Below are 16,373 nucleotides of genomic sequence, written 5' to 3' on the forward strand. Positions count from 1 at the left end.
AACCTCAGGTACAAATATATAATAGAATCTTGTATATAGATGTAATCTTGTATATATCTTGTAATCTTGTAAATAGATATAATAGAATCTTCTATATAATAGAATTAACACAAATAAATTTAAGTTAACTTAATAAGTAGAAAATCTGGGCTTTTAAGTGGCTTAATCAATTACATTATTGAAAATAATAGCTATAAACATTTTTTCTTTCAGATGAAGGGGTTTATGTAAACACATATGGAAAAGTAAGCAAGAATATTGTACTCCAGTGGGGTGAAATGCCCACATCAGTGGGTAAGCTGCTTTTCTTACATCTTACCCAAACCATCAAATGAAAAAGTGTGCCCACTATTCTTTACTGTCTTAAGCCATTTCTTGTGTCTCCTTTGTGCTTTTATTGATATATTACATTTCAAGATAAGTGCATTGTAGATGTTCAGCAATGAATAGTTCTGTGTTTAATGTCAAGTTAATTTATACTGAATACTTGATAATTCATGTAACTTTAAAATATATTAGGCACTAAAATAGAATTCCCTCAAATGACAATAATTTACCTGGCTTTCTAACTAAGTCATAAATGGGTTAACTCTCTCACTACATATATATTAAAGTGTGCATATCATGATCTTTTATGGAGTTGCATTCAAAATTTAATTAAACTACTTTATTATTAATGTATATGAATAAACTTGGCATCAAAACATAGTTAATAAATCAAATTTTGATAATATATAAGTTTTAAGTTCTTAATTTTATGAGGAAATATTTTTTAAAAATCCTCAGTCTTCACTAGTAAGAGAATAGACATTTGTTCTCTAGGTCTTCCCTCTTCTCTAATTTATTTACTACTCATCTCTGAAGAATGGAATTTCACGTAAATTACTTATTATAATATAGATATTACTAAGGCAAAGTCTATTTTTTATGGCATTCAATCTTATTTGTTTACACAGCCATAAGCTAGAAAATCAGACTTTCTGATGTTTTATACTATATCATTTATAACCAATAGAAAGTCCAAGGTTTAATCTATCAACTGATATATTATGTTGCTTTCAGTACAGAGTATTGTCTATTTTATCTTCAGTTTGAAAGTTTCTTTCGCTTTGATCAGATTGAGATTACAGAATTATTTTAAGGCTCTTATGTCATAACTAGAAAGCCAGTTGAATTATGTTAGTTATAGGACATTGTTTGTTTTGTGTGTATTATTAAATTGTGTTGTAAGGTGCATAATGTAAGTAAATAAAAATTATTTAGTGTACTAGTACCATCATTATAAAAAGTAGGCTTAAAGTTCATCAGCAACCGACAGCAAAAAAAAAAAACGAGGTCAAAGGTAAGTACTATAATTCATGTTTTTCACGTATATTTTTTTACTTATTGTTAAAATCTAACTAAAATATAAAAATTAGAAATGTTTTAAGGTTAGGTAAGATAATGAAAAATAATAATAATTCTCCACAAAGTATGCTTGCAAGTAGCTTGTATGTTACATCATTCAGTATGGGAGCTTGAGCTATGCATTTGCTGAGTGATTTACAACTTGTATGATGGATTTATTAGTTGGATGTGATTCAAAAGGAAATAAAATTAAGCATAAACAGATGTAGACTGTTACATTACGGTAAGCTATTCAGATTAAGCAATAGTAGTTTTATGTTGCAATCTGTAGTCATTTTAGAAAGAAAAAAAGGGGTAATTTAGATTTATTTTGTATTTACTTATGGTTGTTACAAACTCAGTTAAATCAGCCGAGTCTGTATAGTTAGGGTAGAGAAAATAACAGATAAAATATAAAGTTTAACAGGAAAAAACATTTGATATTTATTTAGGAGGTTTTAGAGGTTACACAAATAAAATTTTCAGATGAAGAAAAGTTTTTTAATTTTAACATTAAAATCATTTTGCACTAGGAGCAGTCAACACTCTGACTCCATATTTTACAGACAAATCTTCAGAAGAATATTTAATTAGATAATATGATTTTTTGTGTACAAAAGACTTGTAATGCTTATTGAAAGCTTGCAACATTTCTGAAGATACACGAAACATATTAAAAGTTATAGTATGGAAACTCTGATGGTTACTTTAGGGTTAAAAGGTCGACGTAAGCTACTGACCCCATATGGAAAGAGTTAAAAGATTGCCATTACATTTTGGAGCTCTGGTTTCAGTCTACACATACATCAAAGTCTACTTGCAAAATAGCAGCTTTCACTGGGAAAATGGCCCGGCATGGCCAGGTGGTTAGAGTGCTTGACTCGCAATCTGGGGGTCATAGGTTCAAATCCCCATCACACCAAACAAGCTCGCCTTTTCAGCCATGGGAGCATTATAATTTGATGGTCAATCCCACTATTCGTTGGTAAAAGAGTAGCCCAAGAGTTGGTGGTGGGTGGTGATGACTAGTTGCCTTCCATCTAGTCTTACACTGCTAAATTAGGGACGGCTAGCGAAGATAGCCCTCGTGTAGCTTTGCGCGATATTCAAAACAAACAAACACTGGGAAAACAAACTATTAGCAGAATCACACAGTTCACAAAATGGCTTTTCTATTTGGTTATAAATTTGTAGCATTGACAAACAGCCATGAACAAATAAGTGATTTCAAAATTATGAAGAGTTGGGAGGAGCTTCTGTGGTGGGTATGATAAATATATTGATATATTAGAAAATAAAGATGGAAGGTTCTTATTTGAAATTTTAGTCTGTCAGTACCTGTAATTGATTATTTAATTTTAAGTTTTCTGAAACCCATAAAGGGAAGGAAGGAAATCTAAATCAGAGAATTTGGTCACATGACACAGAGAAGTGAAGAATGAGAACTTATTTCCTTTTGAAATTAAGAAATTGAAACTTAGATAATTTAAAAATATGAATTATAAACTGTGTTTTCATTTAAGCCAAATTTTTTTTGACACATTGTCAATAAAGTAGTTTAAATTTTGAATGTAAAAAGGTTGTGGTATGTGCACTTTGATACCACCTGTATCCAAAGTGTTAAACCCTAACGTTATTGTTAGAATGTTAACTATTTCACTGTATGAGGTGGCACTGATTTTTAATTGTGTAGTTGTAAAGAATACTTAATATAAGAAAAAGAGTAGTTTATGTAATATTGAAATTATGTTCAGATACGTGAGTTCTAAAGGTAAAAAAAAAGTAAAATCTTACTTTTACTGACATTATATCAACTCACTACTTTGTACGTTGTTTTTTTTATTATTATAATAGCAGGCTCCCGACCGCACATCATGGGGCTGATACATCTTATATATTTTGAATGTTTCTCAATCTAAAATATAAAGTACTTTTGCAGTTTCAAGCTGCTAAGTCGATATTTTAAGCTCAGTTTTTTTTTTGTTTAGTTATGCACAGTTTCTTTAACTCTGGATCTTTCTGCCTTTTTATTTCCTTAGGGATCCTAACATTGTGTTGCTCTTAATATTAGTTTGCCTCAGCATCTCTTGCTCCAGCAAGTTAAGAAATTCTGTTTCTCCTACAGCTATATATATATATTTTTTTTCAAAGTTATTGACTAGTTGGTCTTTTTTGGTTTCATCAAAGTCAATGGCATAATAAGCAAGATAATGTAAAGGAAGCCTTGGCTTGTTGAGCCTTGTATTTGATTGTTGACCAATCATAGGTGAATGGTTATAAGTAATCTCAGTCTTTGCTGTGACATGTTTGTTGTTTTAGTACATACAGTACTTTTTCTGCAGTTAGTCTTAGACTACAATTACATTTAAGTTGGCCATCAATAATTTCCTTTTACTGTTCGTTTTTTTTTCAAAAACTGTAATTTTTCTAGTCTTAACTACGTTATTAGAATGAACAGAAATGTATTATTTTCTTAAACATGAGGAATGGTACTCTTAACTCTCTCCATCACTGTATAAATGTAATATAAATCACTATATTTCTTTTTTGTCACTTGGAGTTTGTACAGTAGATTTTAAAATGAGAAATATAGTTTGTTTCAAACACACTATTAATTTTAATAAGCTGTTATACTTTTGCTTAAATAAAATGTAACTTTACATGAGGTTATTGTGTTTTGAAACATGCATACCATATTTTATTTTTATATCATTATTTAGTTTTTTTCATCTTTTGCCTGGACTTACCAAGAAATTAAGAATGAAAACATAAATTGTATTAAAAAATTAAAAATCCAGAGTAACCATATAGTTCCTCACTAACATCAGAAGCCATTATGATTTTGATCTAGTCACGAATATAAACTGCTTGCAGTTGTTTCTGGTTATAACTTCATCAAGTTTATATAAATTGTATGTTTTGTTATTTCTATGCTCATATTAGTGATGAGTAAACTCATCTGTTTTTATCAACATTATTGAGAAAATTCAGTGATAAAAAAAAAAAATCAAAATATCTGAGCTAAGTAGATATTCTTGGTTTTCACAAATGTTTACACTGATGTATTTCTGATACCAATGCTACATTGGTTATTTATATACAAAGATCTGTATAGGCTTTAACTTGCATATGTTCATCTTTACTAGGTAATATTATTGCAGTGTTTTCTTTTACTAAGGTTGCCAGTGATCGGGCATCATGTGGTATTTTTTACTGTCGTCACAGTGACTTTGTACAATTAATACCGTATTAGTACAATGGACCTTAAATTCAATCTCATGCCTGGTTTATTTTGTTATGTTTAAGTTTTGTTTGCATCTTTTATTAATACAGAAAGAATGTCTGTTAGATTAGCTTTGATAAAAACACTTCTTCAGAACCCCCACTCAAAATCGGTGACAGTGTACTAACAGTATGAAATGATATAATTTTGGGCTTCAACACTTTATGGTATAATCATCTGTTTCATCATACTCTCATACTTGGGTGCATGTCTACAATACCACTTATAGAAATCATTTGTATTAATATTGTTCAACTGTCAGATTACTGACTTGTTTTTATACTGTTCACTGCTAGTGACATTCACTTATTGTGTTGTTTTGAGTAACTGTGTTTTTTGTCTGTTACAATATGTATTGTAAATAACAGATCAAAAAGAATTAATGAAATCACTCATCCTCTGTGTACATAGGGGAGCCTAGCATTAATTGGTGGATTCAACTGTAATATTCAAGTTGTTTTTGTTTAAATCTTTACAATTTTTTTGTTCAACTCGTAGTTTGTAAAGTAGTTTGGAAAAATGTTTTTGAAAGTATAGAGATGGGAGGTACCATATTGACTTTATTGGTAATTCTAGGGTTATTATTAACCTAAATTATGGTTTTTAATGTTTGGCTTCTCTATTTTTTATCGTAAAAGCTGTGTATAAAATATTGGGTGATCACTATAGTCAATTTTTTGAAGACTTCTAAATTTGAATCATATAGCATAGTATTTAAAATTGTCTTAGAATTGACTGTAGCTCTGTCAGATGATTAAGGAACTGCCATAAGATTTGTTTTCTGGCAGGGGGAAAGTTAAGCTTTTAAATCTGCATAGTAGAACATTAGACTGTGTTGTTTATTGTACTGCGTAATATATAATATAAAGTAAAAGATTTTGAACATTTATTATCAGATAGTGACTATAAACTTGTATCAGTGTATAAAGAAAATAATAAAAATAACTTTTTTTTTAAAGCTTATATTGGCACAGGCCAAGTCATGGGCTGGGGAAATAAAGCCATAGAAATTCGTAATGTAGAGACTGGGCATTTGGATGGTGTTTTTATGCATAAAAAGTCTCAACGACTTAAATTTTTATGTGAAAGAAATGATAAGGTGAGTCAAATATTTTTTTATTTTACCTTTTATGTTATGGTTATGCTATTAACTTAACTTTAAGTACCATTTTATCTGAAGCATTATTGCCATAATGAACATACATATACTTGTGTTTAGAGTAAAAAGGTTAAATTTATTAAATTGTTTTATTAGAATGTGTATATAGGTCGAATTCCTAGGAGGATATAGAAGTGATAATTTGGCACAGTTTTTGGTACCTTCATTATCTGTTATCTACTCTTTTGTTTTAGTATGCATTTATGCTTTAATGATACTTGTCAATGAAGCTTCAAATAAATTCAGACAGACAGGCTGAAAAACAGTATTACTTTTCCAATGTTGATAATATAAACACAGTTCAGTCTTTGATTAGAAAATTGTGTGTGTGTGATAAATAAAAGTATGTTTTAATAATGGGTGTAATTGACATTCCTCAGTTTTCTTTTCCTTCTCACAATGGAAATTATGTTACTCTTGGTTGAAACTTATTCAATAGTATCTAGTTTTGGCATACAAAACATGTTTTGAAGTACATTTTCTATAATTTTTTTAAGTTGTTAAATTACCCTGACTTGTTTTAGAGATATTATTTAAAAAAAAAGATTAAAACACTTTTTTATCTTAAATTTTGTTGTTGTTGTTGATCAGAAATTTCCATTTTATATCTCCAATCAGTTTCAGTTTGATTGATAGTTATTAACACATCTCTCTTGATATGTTAATTTATTGATTCCAGTAGTCACCATTTCTGGCTATAACCCAAAACAACACAGCAAAGACTGACAAAAAATTTATCAGTGACCTGACCTGTTAAAATGGTGCCAGGTCAAGCTGGGTATCAGTATTTTTACTACCAATATTCTTGGTTGAGGTCAATTTATATCTAATAAATTTAATTCTTTGTTAATAAATGGAAGTTAATTTACTTATCTAAATTATTTTAATAAATAAACTTAACAATAATACTCAATAGATAAGGATTTGAGTCATCAGGATATTTTCCTGTTGCCTACCTTACTATCTAATACTTGCTTTCAAGCAAATATAATTGAATGCAAAAACATTTTCAGGAATGAAAAGAACGTCTAAAGAAACTGCAAGAAAAAAGTACCAGTTCTGGAGTTTGTTTTTAAGTCTTCTAAGCTCTCATTATGTTCTGTTGTTCATCCTTTTAGGAGCTAGGTGTTGTCATTTTTTGATTAAACCATAAATAGCTCCTCACATGTTGATCTAAATAGTGTATAGTCTGCTCTAACCTAAGGTATGTAAATTTTGCCAGTAACTATTTTCAAAACTGAGCTTCATTAGTAGTTGTCCACTTGACATGCAACAAGGTCATAAAAGGGTGTGACTGAAAAGCCGTACTAATAAAATCTGAGAAATTAGCCCATTGTGTGGCTTTGAGCTTAATTTAATAAAATGAGGAGTCTCTCAGATTTCATTTTTGTAAACCTTCTCATCATGAGTGCAGCAAATTTCTTGATGCAGCACTAAAATTTGGAATTGCCCAATGCCCCTGCCACTAAAATAGTTTTTGGAGTACAACTTGGAGGGTTTACTCATAATACTGAGGTTTGGTGGTATGTTCTTTCAGTTTGAGTAATTTTCTGATTTTTTAACACAGTTTTGAATTTTTTTAATCTTGTGGTTTTGTCATTATCCTTTGTACTTAGTTATTTACAGTTTTTTTTTTAGTACAGATTTGAAAATTTCCTTGTAATACTGAGTTCTTTTGAGAACTTATTGTAATATTGAGCTTTTATGATACATCCTTCAGTTAAAGTTCTTATCTGATTTCTTTTAATATAGTTTTGAACATTTTTTGTATTACTGATTGCATTAGAAGTCATTTGCTGAGGTTTTTGGTAAAGTTTTGAAAATTTCCTTGTATTACTGATACACCCTTACAATTGAATTAATTTTATAATTTAATTGTATTTTATTTGTTTTATTATTATAGGTATTTTTTTCTTCTGCCAAAAGTGGTTCTTCATGCCAGATCTACTTCATGACCCTAAATAAGCCTGGAATGGCTGTCTGGTAAATCCCAATAACCAGTGTTAAAGTACCAAAATTCCTATGGGAATTTTATAATTGTGTACTGTGTTATTATTTTTAATTAGGTAATTACATTGTGGGCAGTAAGTGAATTTAGGGTCAAGCTTAGTCAATTTTGCCTTAAATTTGTTTTTTGTGTTATTTTCTAATTGCTCAAGAATTAAAAATTATTAAGATGCAATCTTTTGTAAATACTAATACAAAATGGCATACCCAGTTTTAGATTCTTCATTTTTACTATAACTCATAACTTCTGTGAATTAAGTTACACATAGACTGTCAGGCTTACGCTCTCATTGTGGTTTAGCGACATTTGTAGGGATCTGGACATTTAGTTACTGGACATTTCTCTACTACCACATTGTTACTAGGACAACTTGTGTTGGGTGCATTCTTACATCATTTTTGTGACATGGCAATTTTTGTTATGAATACTGATTTTTGTGACAGATAGTTTTTAAGATATAAAATCGATTGGTAACAATAATAAAAAAATTACAATAGATCACAAACTGTACAATATTTTGGGGACCATTTAAATATTACATAATGCTATTGGGGCGAGGTGGTGGTGCCCTCTGGTACTTGAATTAGGTGTTGAATCTAGTAACAAAATTAAATAATCACAAAAAACACTTGTAATAAAACCTTTTGCAACGAAGTGATGGAAACTTGAATGCTGTAATGAAATGTTTTTCGTGACAAAAAGTCCATGTCACAAGCTGTCTGTAACAAAATGTACCAGATTTCATTCATAACACAGCCAAGTTCATAATTTTTGTACATGTTCATGATTTTGGTTATGCTGTACTTTTTTCGTCACCAAAGTATGAGTGGGAGGAAAAGTCACTATGTATAGATAAGAGTGTATTAAAAAAAAAAGATAAATTTCTTGAACTGTGTAAGGTACATTTGTTTATTTGGAAATAAGATCTCTTCTATAACTTCTTACCTGTTTTTCTGAGTAAATCCTGAATCATCAAATTCTTGCAGTGTTAAGCTACTAGTAGAATATCAAGTACAAAACTTCATCTGCAAACATTTTAGAACGTATAATCTATAAATTCAATAGCTTGTTAGATCATCGTTTCTTCTGTATGATGAAAGGGTAAATTCAAGAAAAATAATAATCAGTAATAGATGATGTTAAAATAAATATAGTGTTAAAAAGATCTTTACATAAATTCTGATGTGTTGTGACATAAATAAAATTACACTTCATAACAGTTGTTGTGGAGCAGTTTGGTAACATAAGTAATGTCTCAACCATTGCTATGTCTGATGTATCAAAACTGTTCTGAAGAGCCCTGTTATTGGGCAAAAGTCCTCTTCAACACTAAACTTTCACTTAGAAGTTCATATTAATGAGTATTCAAACAAGAAAATTTTCTTAATATAGTATTATAAATCACGCTGTTTATTTTTATAATAATTGGCAATAATTTACTGGCTAACCTCTTTTCATCCATTTTTTTTTGTTCTGTGCAGTTTGTGTAAAGCTTAGAAACCATGGTAGTAATTTTTGTGCATGGATTATGTGTGTGAAATACTTAAACTGTTTACTTAGTTGTATCATTGCTGTTTATTAGAAGAATATTGCTAGCTGTCAAATTAAGATTGTAGTGTTTAAGCAACTGGTATCAGATTTCTATTTCACGAATTAGGAGAAACTTAAGAGATGTTATTTTATTTAATCTCATAATCAGTTTCAACCAAGTGGGTGATTTTTTAAAATACTAGTGTGCTATGGGATCTTAGCTGTACCACATCAGTTTTCATTTGTACTGTATGCTTTGATATATAACCAGAGATCATGGTAAAGCTATAACTATTCCTAGAGTGCTGTTAAGCTTTTCTCATTTAGTTAGCTTTGCAGACAAGCTGATGTGTTGTACAATGATGCTTTATTATAGTAATGATAACTTGGATTTCATGTTGAGCTGAGTAAAACAGTACATGTGTATAGTGCAGATTTTAGGTCATTCGAAAATCTCTTATGTTTTTGTGTTCGTAACAGCATTAAGTGATTTGTTGAATAAAACAGAACTTTTGCAGTAAATTAATGGCTCTGTATTTTGAGCTATGTTAACATAAAAAGTCCTGCTTTTAATATTTTTCAAGTTAGAGGGAAGTTGTTTATTTTCTAACAGTATCAGTTGTTCTTAGTGAAAAAAGAAAAATATCTAAATTGTGTGAAACTCAGAATTAAGTTTTTTGATTAAAAAAATCATGTCACATGTATTGTAGTTCATTTTTACAGCTGTCACCTCGTAGTGACCTAGTTTTATGAATATTTATAGAAGATTAATGATAAAAAGCAAAAAAAAATTATACCGAGAATGGTGCCAACGATATTGTGTAAATAGATGAAAAAGACATGAATTTTTATGAATCTAGATGATGCTGTCTTCCATCACGTTTTGAAACACATACCTTCTATCTTTTTTATAAAAGAATATGAATAAAGTAAGCTTTCTAAAATAGAATTTCTATATTTTTCAGATCGTTATAGGAGTAAATAAAAAAAACAAATTTCACTTTAAAAATAGAAAAACAAAATATTTTTGCTTTTGAGTCTGTATAATGAAATCACTTTACTTTGATAAACTAATCACATTTCTATTGTATGATATATTGTCAGTTTCAAACTTATCCATTTCATCAATTGTATGTATGTATGTTCATTAAAGTTAATAAAAGAAGATGCCAGCAGTTGTATCTGGAAGTCCAGCTCAGATTTCTCAATTGAGAATACAGTTTTAAAAATGCTTTTATGTCTTTGGAATATGTTAAAATAATTACTTTTTATCTGCTGGTTTAATGTAGTACAACCTACACTTTCTATTTATTTTATTTTAATTAATATTTTGAAGTCAGAATATATTATCTTAATATTTTGATGGGTTTTAAAGGAACAAGCTTATTAGTTTGAGAAGTATAAAAATAATTCTACTGGCTCAAAGCCAGCTCCAGTTTTGCCGTCACCAGACTCTCACAACTACTTAATTGCTGCTCATCTTTATATCTGCTGTCACTGGTTGACTTACATAGAACTGGAATGAGTTCAACCAATAAAATTTGGCTTTTCCATTTCTTCTCATATTGTAAGCCTGTTCTCTCATTTTTTTTCTTTTCTACTTTTAACATCATACCGATATAACATTTTGAGTTTATAGATATGACTAGTTCAGTGAAAGAGTGCTTACTTACTACATTTTTACAAACTTTTTTTAATTTTAAATCAAGTTTCAAGGTTCTTTTCTCTTGACTAGTGATTAAGAAGTGTTTACTTGTAGAATGGCAGCATGTATTTTAAATGTAAGTTTAGTCCTGTTCCAGCAATAGGCTGTTTGTGTATAAAGGCTTGTAGTATTACCATGGTTTACAACATTTTTATACATGTTGTAGCCTTATAAGTCATAGGTTTTTACTGAAGGCAAGACAGTCTTCCTGTCCAAACCTCAAGATATGGATAGCCCTGTAATTTTTTTTCAATACAAATATATTCTTATGGAGTGTGAGTGAAAAAGTGGGTAAGATGTAAGAGGTTTCAGCCTTATTAATAAATTCAAATTTAAATAAAACTCACCTGTGTTGTTTTTGATGACCAATACATTATCCGTACAATATTTGTATTAAACTTTAATGAATTAAGGGGTTTGGGTTGGCTCTATGGTAGAGCTTGGGATTTCAGAGCTGGCAAGCCAGATTTAAATTTATGTGATACCACAAAATATTCTTCTCATTTTAAACTGTTGGTGCATTATAAGAATGACAGTCAATTCCTTCATATGGGTGCTGCTGACTGGTCAGTAATTCAAAATTAGGAATGGTAGCAGATAGCCTTAGTAGTAGCTTTGCAATAAATACCAAATACAAATATAGAACTCATAAGCACGAATTAAAAATACCTGAAATTAATATGGTATAAAATGTTACAGAAGAATTTGCTTGTCATAATACAGAGTTAATTGTACAATTGAAATAAACTGCAAGAAAGAAAAATACAAAGAGTAACAAATAATTTTTTTTTGGGGGGGGGAATAAGACAGTATTTTAATGCTAATAAATATACAAAGGTATGATGAATTAAGGAAAAATAAATGTAATTTTTAAAATATCTCGTATGCTTACAGGAATGTTTACAAATTTTTGAGTGCAGTGTATTTAAATCTTCTATTCATAGTCAACAAGAGCCATCTAAAAAGATTTAAATCACAGTATAGTTAAGGTGTGTCACAAGTATAATAATGTCTCGGGGAACGTGAGGAAAATCCAGCAGGACAAGAAATCTTCAAATTCTAGAGATCTTGGGTATAATGAACAGAAAACCCACTTTCAGAAAGTTAGCTCTGTGTTCTATGTCTGATAATCCTTCAGGCTGAAAGTGAAAAAAATCTTCAAATTCTGAAGATATTGGCTATTCTTAACTTAATACTACTCTTAATAAGATGGATCTGTGTTCAGGGCTGTCTTAATGACATTGGAGGGCATAGTGTACATTGATGGCCTCTACTATATCACAGTAGGAAATATATTTTGTTGTTGTTGATTGAGTTATCTTGTTTTACTTTGTGGGTTCAGATGTTTTCCTTTGAGCTTTGAGTTGAAACCAAAAAACAGATAATTGAGAAGCATTTCAAAATTTATCTTTCTTTGAGATAATTTCTTTTAGGATTGCACTCCTAAATATACTACTACATATTGCTGAAGAGAAATAATTTATCGATATCATACATGTTAAGTATGTCTTAATCAGTATATGTTCGTGGAAAACATTTTTTAAACATTGCTGCTTGGGCATGCACTCAGTTTGTCCATATCTTACAATGTCACTATCTGTGTTGCCAATGCTGTATGAGATTTTCATAATTCTTCCTGCTGAAAATAATAGATTTATTTAGAGATCAACTACCTGAAACCAAATTAGAATTGAGAACAGCCCTACATCTCATGAGAAGAACATTTATTATAAAAATATTCCAGACTTTATGCATCAATAGCATTAATCAGATATGCCACACAAGAAAACGTACAACCCAACAGCAACTATGTCGATTTATGCCCTAACATATTGTTTTAACCCATGGACCCATCTGGATTTTTAAACTAATTAAACACCAAACTGCCATGAATTTGTTGGTTGCAGAATCTTCAATAATATAAGTCTCTCACACACAAAAAAGAGCAACCAAAATTGTTTCAATATTATAATTAACTTGGATACAAGATAATAAAGCATAAGTTAATAAATCTAAATAAACTCTTAGTTTATTTTGTGCAACTTTTTGAACAGGCACCTTTCGTTGGGCAGCAAAGACCATATTCAATGTGTTAAACAAAAACATAAAATTACTCCACCTGTGGTATGTAAACAAGTCAGTAATTTAAGGGTTAATATTTTTAAAAAAAACTTTAGACTGGTTATATGACAAAAAATTTTCCTGCTGAAAATGAAAACATCTTTTAATTTTGGATATCTTTGCTATATTGAACAGTGAACCCCCTCTGGATTATGAGGCTCTGCATTACCTTCAGACTGAGAGTGAAAGAAATCTTCAAATTTTAAAGATCTTTACTTTTAGCTATACCAACTTTGGGTCTGATTCTTTAATTTAAAAATGTTTTAAGATAGTTTTATTACACCGAGTTCATTGTAAGTTCAAGGATAACTAATAGAAGAAATCAGGATTAATAAGGCCAGTAATTTAACCATTGATGTTTCTCTACTTTGTCATTGGTTACTTAAACTAACACTCCAATTGTAATAGAACAACACATTTTTCAAACCAAGGATTTACAGAATGCAAAATACACAGTACTGATCAAATATACAACAAATTACTTTACCAATAAGGATGTAATCACAGTCTGATTCTGCAATTAATTTTTTTCTTTCAGAGCTTCTCATCAGTTTTAAGCAAATGACACATTACATCATCATCTTCACGTAAATTCCTGTTTTGTTCAAACCATGTGAATATGTCTTTCAAGTTAGAATGTGCTTTGTTCAGACTGAAAGGCTTGATTGGTGTATCACTTTCAATGTCGGATTCACTGTCACAAGAGACAGTTGAAATGATGTCTTCAGTTGACAACTCTTGACCAGTTGGCTCTGCTGTGTCAATAATTAGACCGTGGTAAGCTGATATATCATCATTACAATTTTTAGTGATTGTGTTTTAATCAGCACTTGCCGCTTCACCTTCAAACTTTGCTTTATTTATACTAAAGTGTCTTGAAACATCACAGTCATCCCCTGGAGTACTTAAACTGTTACACCAGCTGTTGTCCAAGTTCATTAGCATACTCAATAAGCATTTCATCATTAACACACTCATCTCTTGATGTAGCATCATACACCTAAAAATACAGAGCTTGCTTCAAGTTTACACGCTTTGAACATCTTGGCCTTATTTGTCCTGAATCTTCCGTAATATTTATCCACTTCTCTTTGCTGCAAAAAATGTCAGATATGATTGACTTTGTCCAGAGAACATTTATTTCTATACTAAAGTGCTTACCAATGATATCAAGATTTATACTTGGTTTTACTTGCTTGTATAAACAAACATAATGTTTTAATTATGCAGATATTTCCAAGTGTCTTCATTTTGTAACGCGAGTCATTCCAATGACCTCTAGATATCTGTTATAGATTATATATACATCCCCATTGTGAAAGCCAGTCTCAGAAAAAACTTATAAATTGGTACCCACTGTGAGTGACAGTTGTTTTCACAAATATTATTGTAAACTAGTACCCAATAGTTAAAACAGGTGTTTTTTGGTCATTACCTCATTTTCTGTTCTGATTAACCACTTAATGACTCATGTGGAGTCATGTTAGGATTATCAAATCTTGTCTCCATAAGAAACTCATGTTTGTTCACATTTGGGACACAAATATATGGAGTATTGATTAAATTTCCTATATATATGAAAAATTAGCCAGATTGTTGATTTCCAGACTAATGAATGTTCACTGTGTATAAACGGTGCTAAATTTAGCCTGAATGCATTTCTGTGGAGCACTATTTAAATACATGAAATTATCTTTTATACACTAGGAAATCTGTGAAGGTAGATTTCAAATGTTACATACATTGTATGTATGGCTGCTCACCTTGGAGAGTGTACCCCACTAATTGAAACAATGCATTCTAATCTTTGTAAATAAAATATTTAACAAAAGTACATTGCCGAGTTCATTTTAGTTGTGATATAAGTAGCTTTTTCTGATCAGAAGTTAATAGTAATTATTTACAGCATTAATACATGGTTATTTCACACACCTATAACACAAAATTGAGCATTTTTATAATTAAAATGAATTTCAAAAAGGTATTCAAATTATCTACACATAACCATGACTATCAAACTAAGCCTATATCTTATCACCTGCTGTGCTTCTTCCAAGACATTATTACTCTCGTTAACTGAATCATACCATGTACAATTATTCCTTTAGTCAGTAATTGTTTTACACATGCTAAGAACACTGTTATTGTGGCTGTTAAGCTTTAGACCTTATTTCATTGGAGGCTGAAAAATAGATGTGGGGAGAAAGGTAAGGTATGTCCATATGAAGGTAGGTATAAGAAATTAGTTTTAATTCTGCAAGTGGGAAAATTCAACTGATTTAAATAACTTATAAATAAAAAAAATTTAAAAGCTCACCATTAGAGAGGAAACTGGAAATAAGTAGAAAAAGTATTGTTCTTGAATGGGGAAGGGAGTAATTAACTACTTACAAAGCCTAACATCAATCATCAAAAGTTAAAGGGACAGGTTGCTTTAGGAGACATTAGGACCACTTTCGAAAAGAGGGTCAATGCAAAAAGACCAAAAACAAAGTCAGTGAAAGAATGAGAGAAGAGTCAGACAAGAAATAATTTAAAACTAATATAAAACAAATTTAGCATTTAAAAATAAAAGAGGAGGATGAGAAGAAGAGAAAGAGAGACCATGAACATACAATTTTGACAGTAATGATGATAAATGACCACTTGGATTGGTAAACCCACATGGTGAAAGGATAGCAAAAATGGGCCAACATCTACCTACTTGTGGAAAAAAACTTGGATCCTAATAAAAAAAACAACTGTGAAGATGATGCTGTGGTGCATCCTGGTAAACAAACAAACAAACTTTACGGTTGCATAAAAGTTAGGCTGTAGAGAAAGGTCCTCCCGAGTCTACCTGAGAAGAATAAGAAATCAAGGCTGAGCCATCAATCGCATAAAGAATCTGGCAAAGGAAATCCCATATTTAAGTTATAACTCGTGAGAAAAGTGTAAAAAATATGAGTTATAAAGAACATTTATACCCAGAACAAAGAAGTCTGGAACATTAGATAAAAAAAAAAGAGAAATCTTGTAGTTGAGCAACATAATAAATGTTGGACGTGATTGTAACACATCGAAAGACCACTCCGTAGGAACATTATGAGATGGGCAAGATAATTGATTTGCCAAAAGATTCATAACATGACAGAAGTAAATCAGATACAAGTTATACTGAGCCAAAAATAAGAGCTCCAAA

The 16,373-nt window shown here is 30.4% G+C and overlaps 2 protein-coding genes across 2 annotated transcripts in view; one reads left to right on the forward strand and one right to left on the reverse strand.

Annotated features, from left to right (window-relative positions):
- Positions 1-11,417, forward strand: part of LOC106478756 (serine/threonine-protein kinase mig-15-like) — a 120,884-nt gene extending 109,467 nt beyond the window's left edge. The window contains exons 26-28 of the mRNA XM_022382410.1: positions 214-294; positions 5,629-5,768; positions 7,732-11,417. Coding sequence (XP_022238118.1) covers positions 214-294; positions 5,629-5,768; positions 7,732-7,815 — 305 coding nt within the window. The 3' untranslated portion in view covers positions 7,816-11,417. The remainder of the gene's footprint in view (positions 1-213; positions 295-5,628; positions 5,769-7,731) is intronic.
- Positions 11,418-12,722: 1,305 nt separating this feature from the next.
- The window catches only part of LOC106478761 (DCN1-like protein 1), a 38,276-nt gene continuing 34,625 nt past the window's right edge, over positions 12,723-16,373 (reverse strand). The window contains exon 8 of the mRNA XM_022382403.1: positions 12,723-14,286. The gene's annotated coding sequence lies outside the window, so the exon portion shown is untranslated. The remainder of the gene's footprint in view (positions 14,287-16,373) is intronic.

This window comes from Limulus polyphemus, unplaced genomic scaffold (genome assembly GCF_000517525.1).
Source record: "Limulus polyphemus unplaced genomic scaffold, Limulus_polyphemus-2.1.2 Scaffold247, whole genome shotgun sequence".
Lineage (NCBI taxonomy): Eukaryota > Metazoa > Arthropoda > Merostomata > Xiphosura > Limulidae > Limulus > Limulus polyphemus.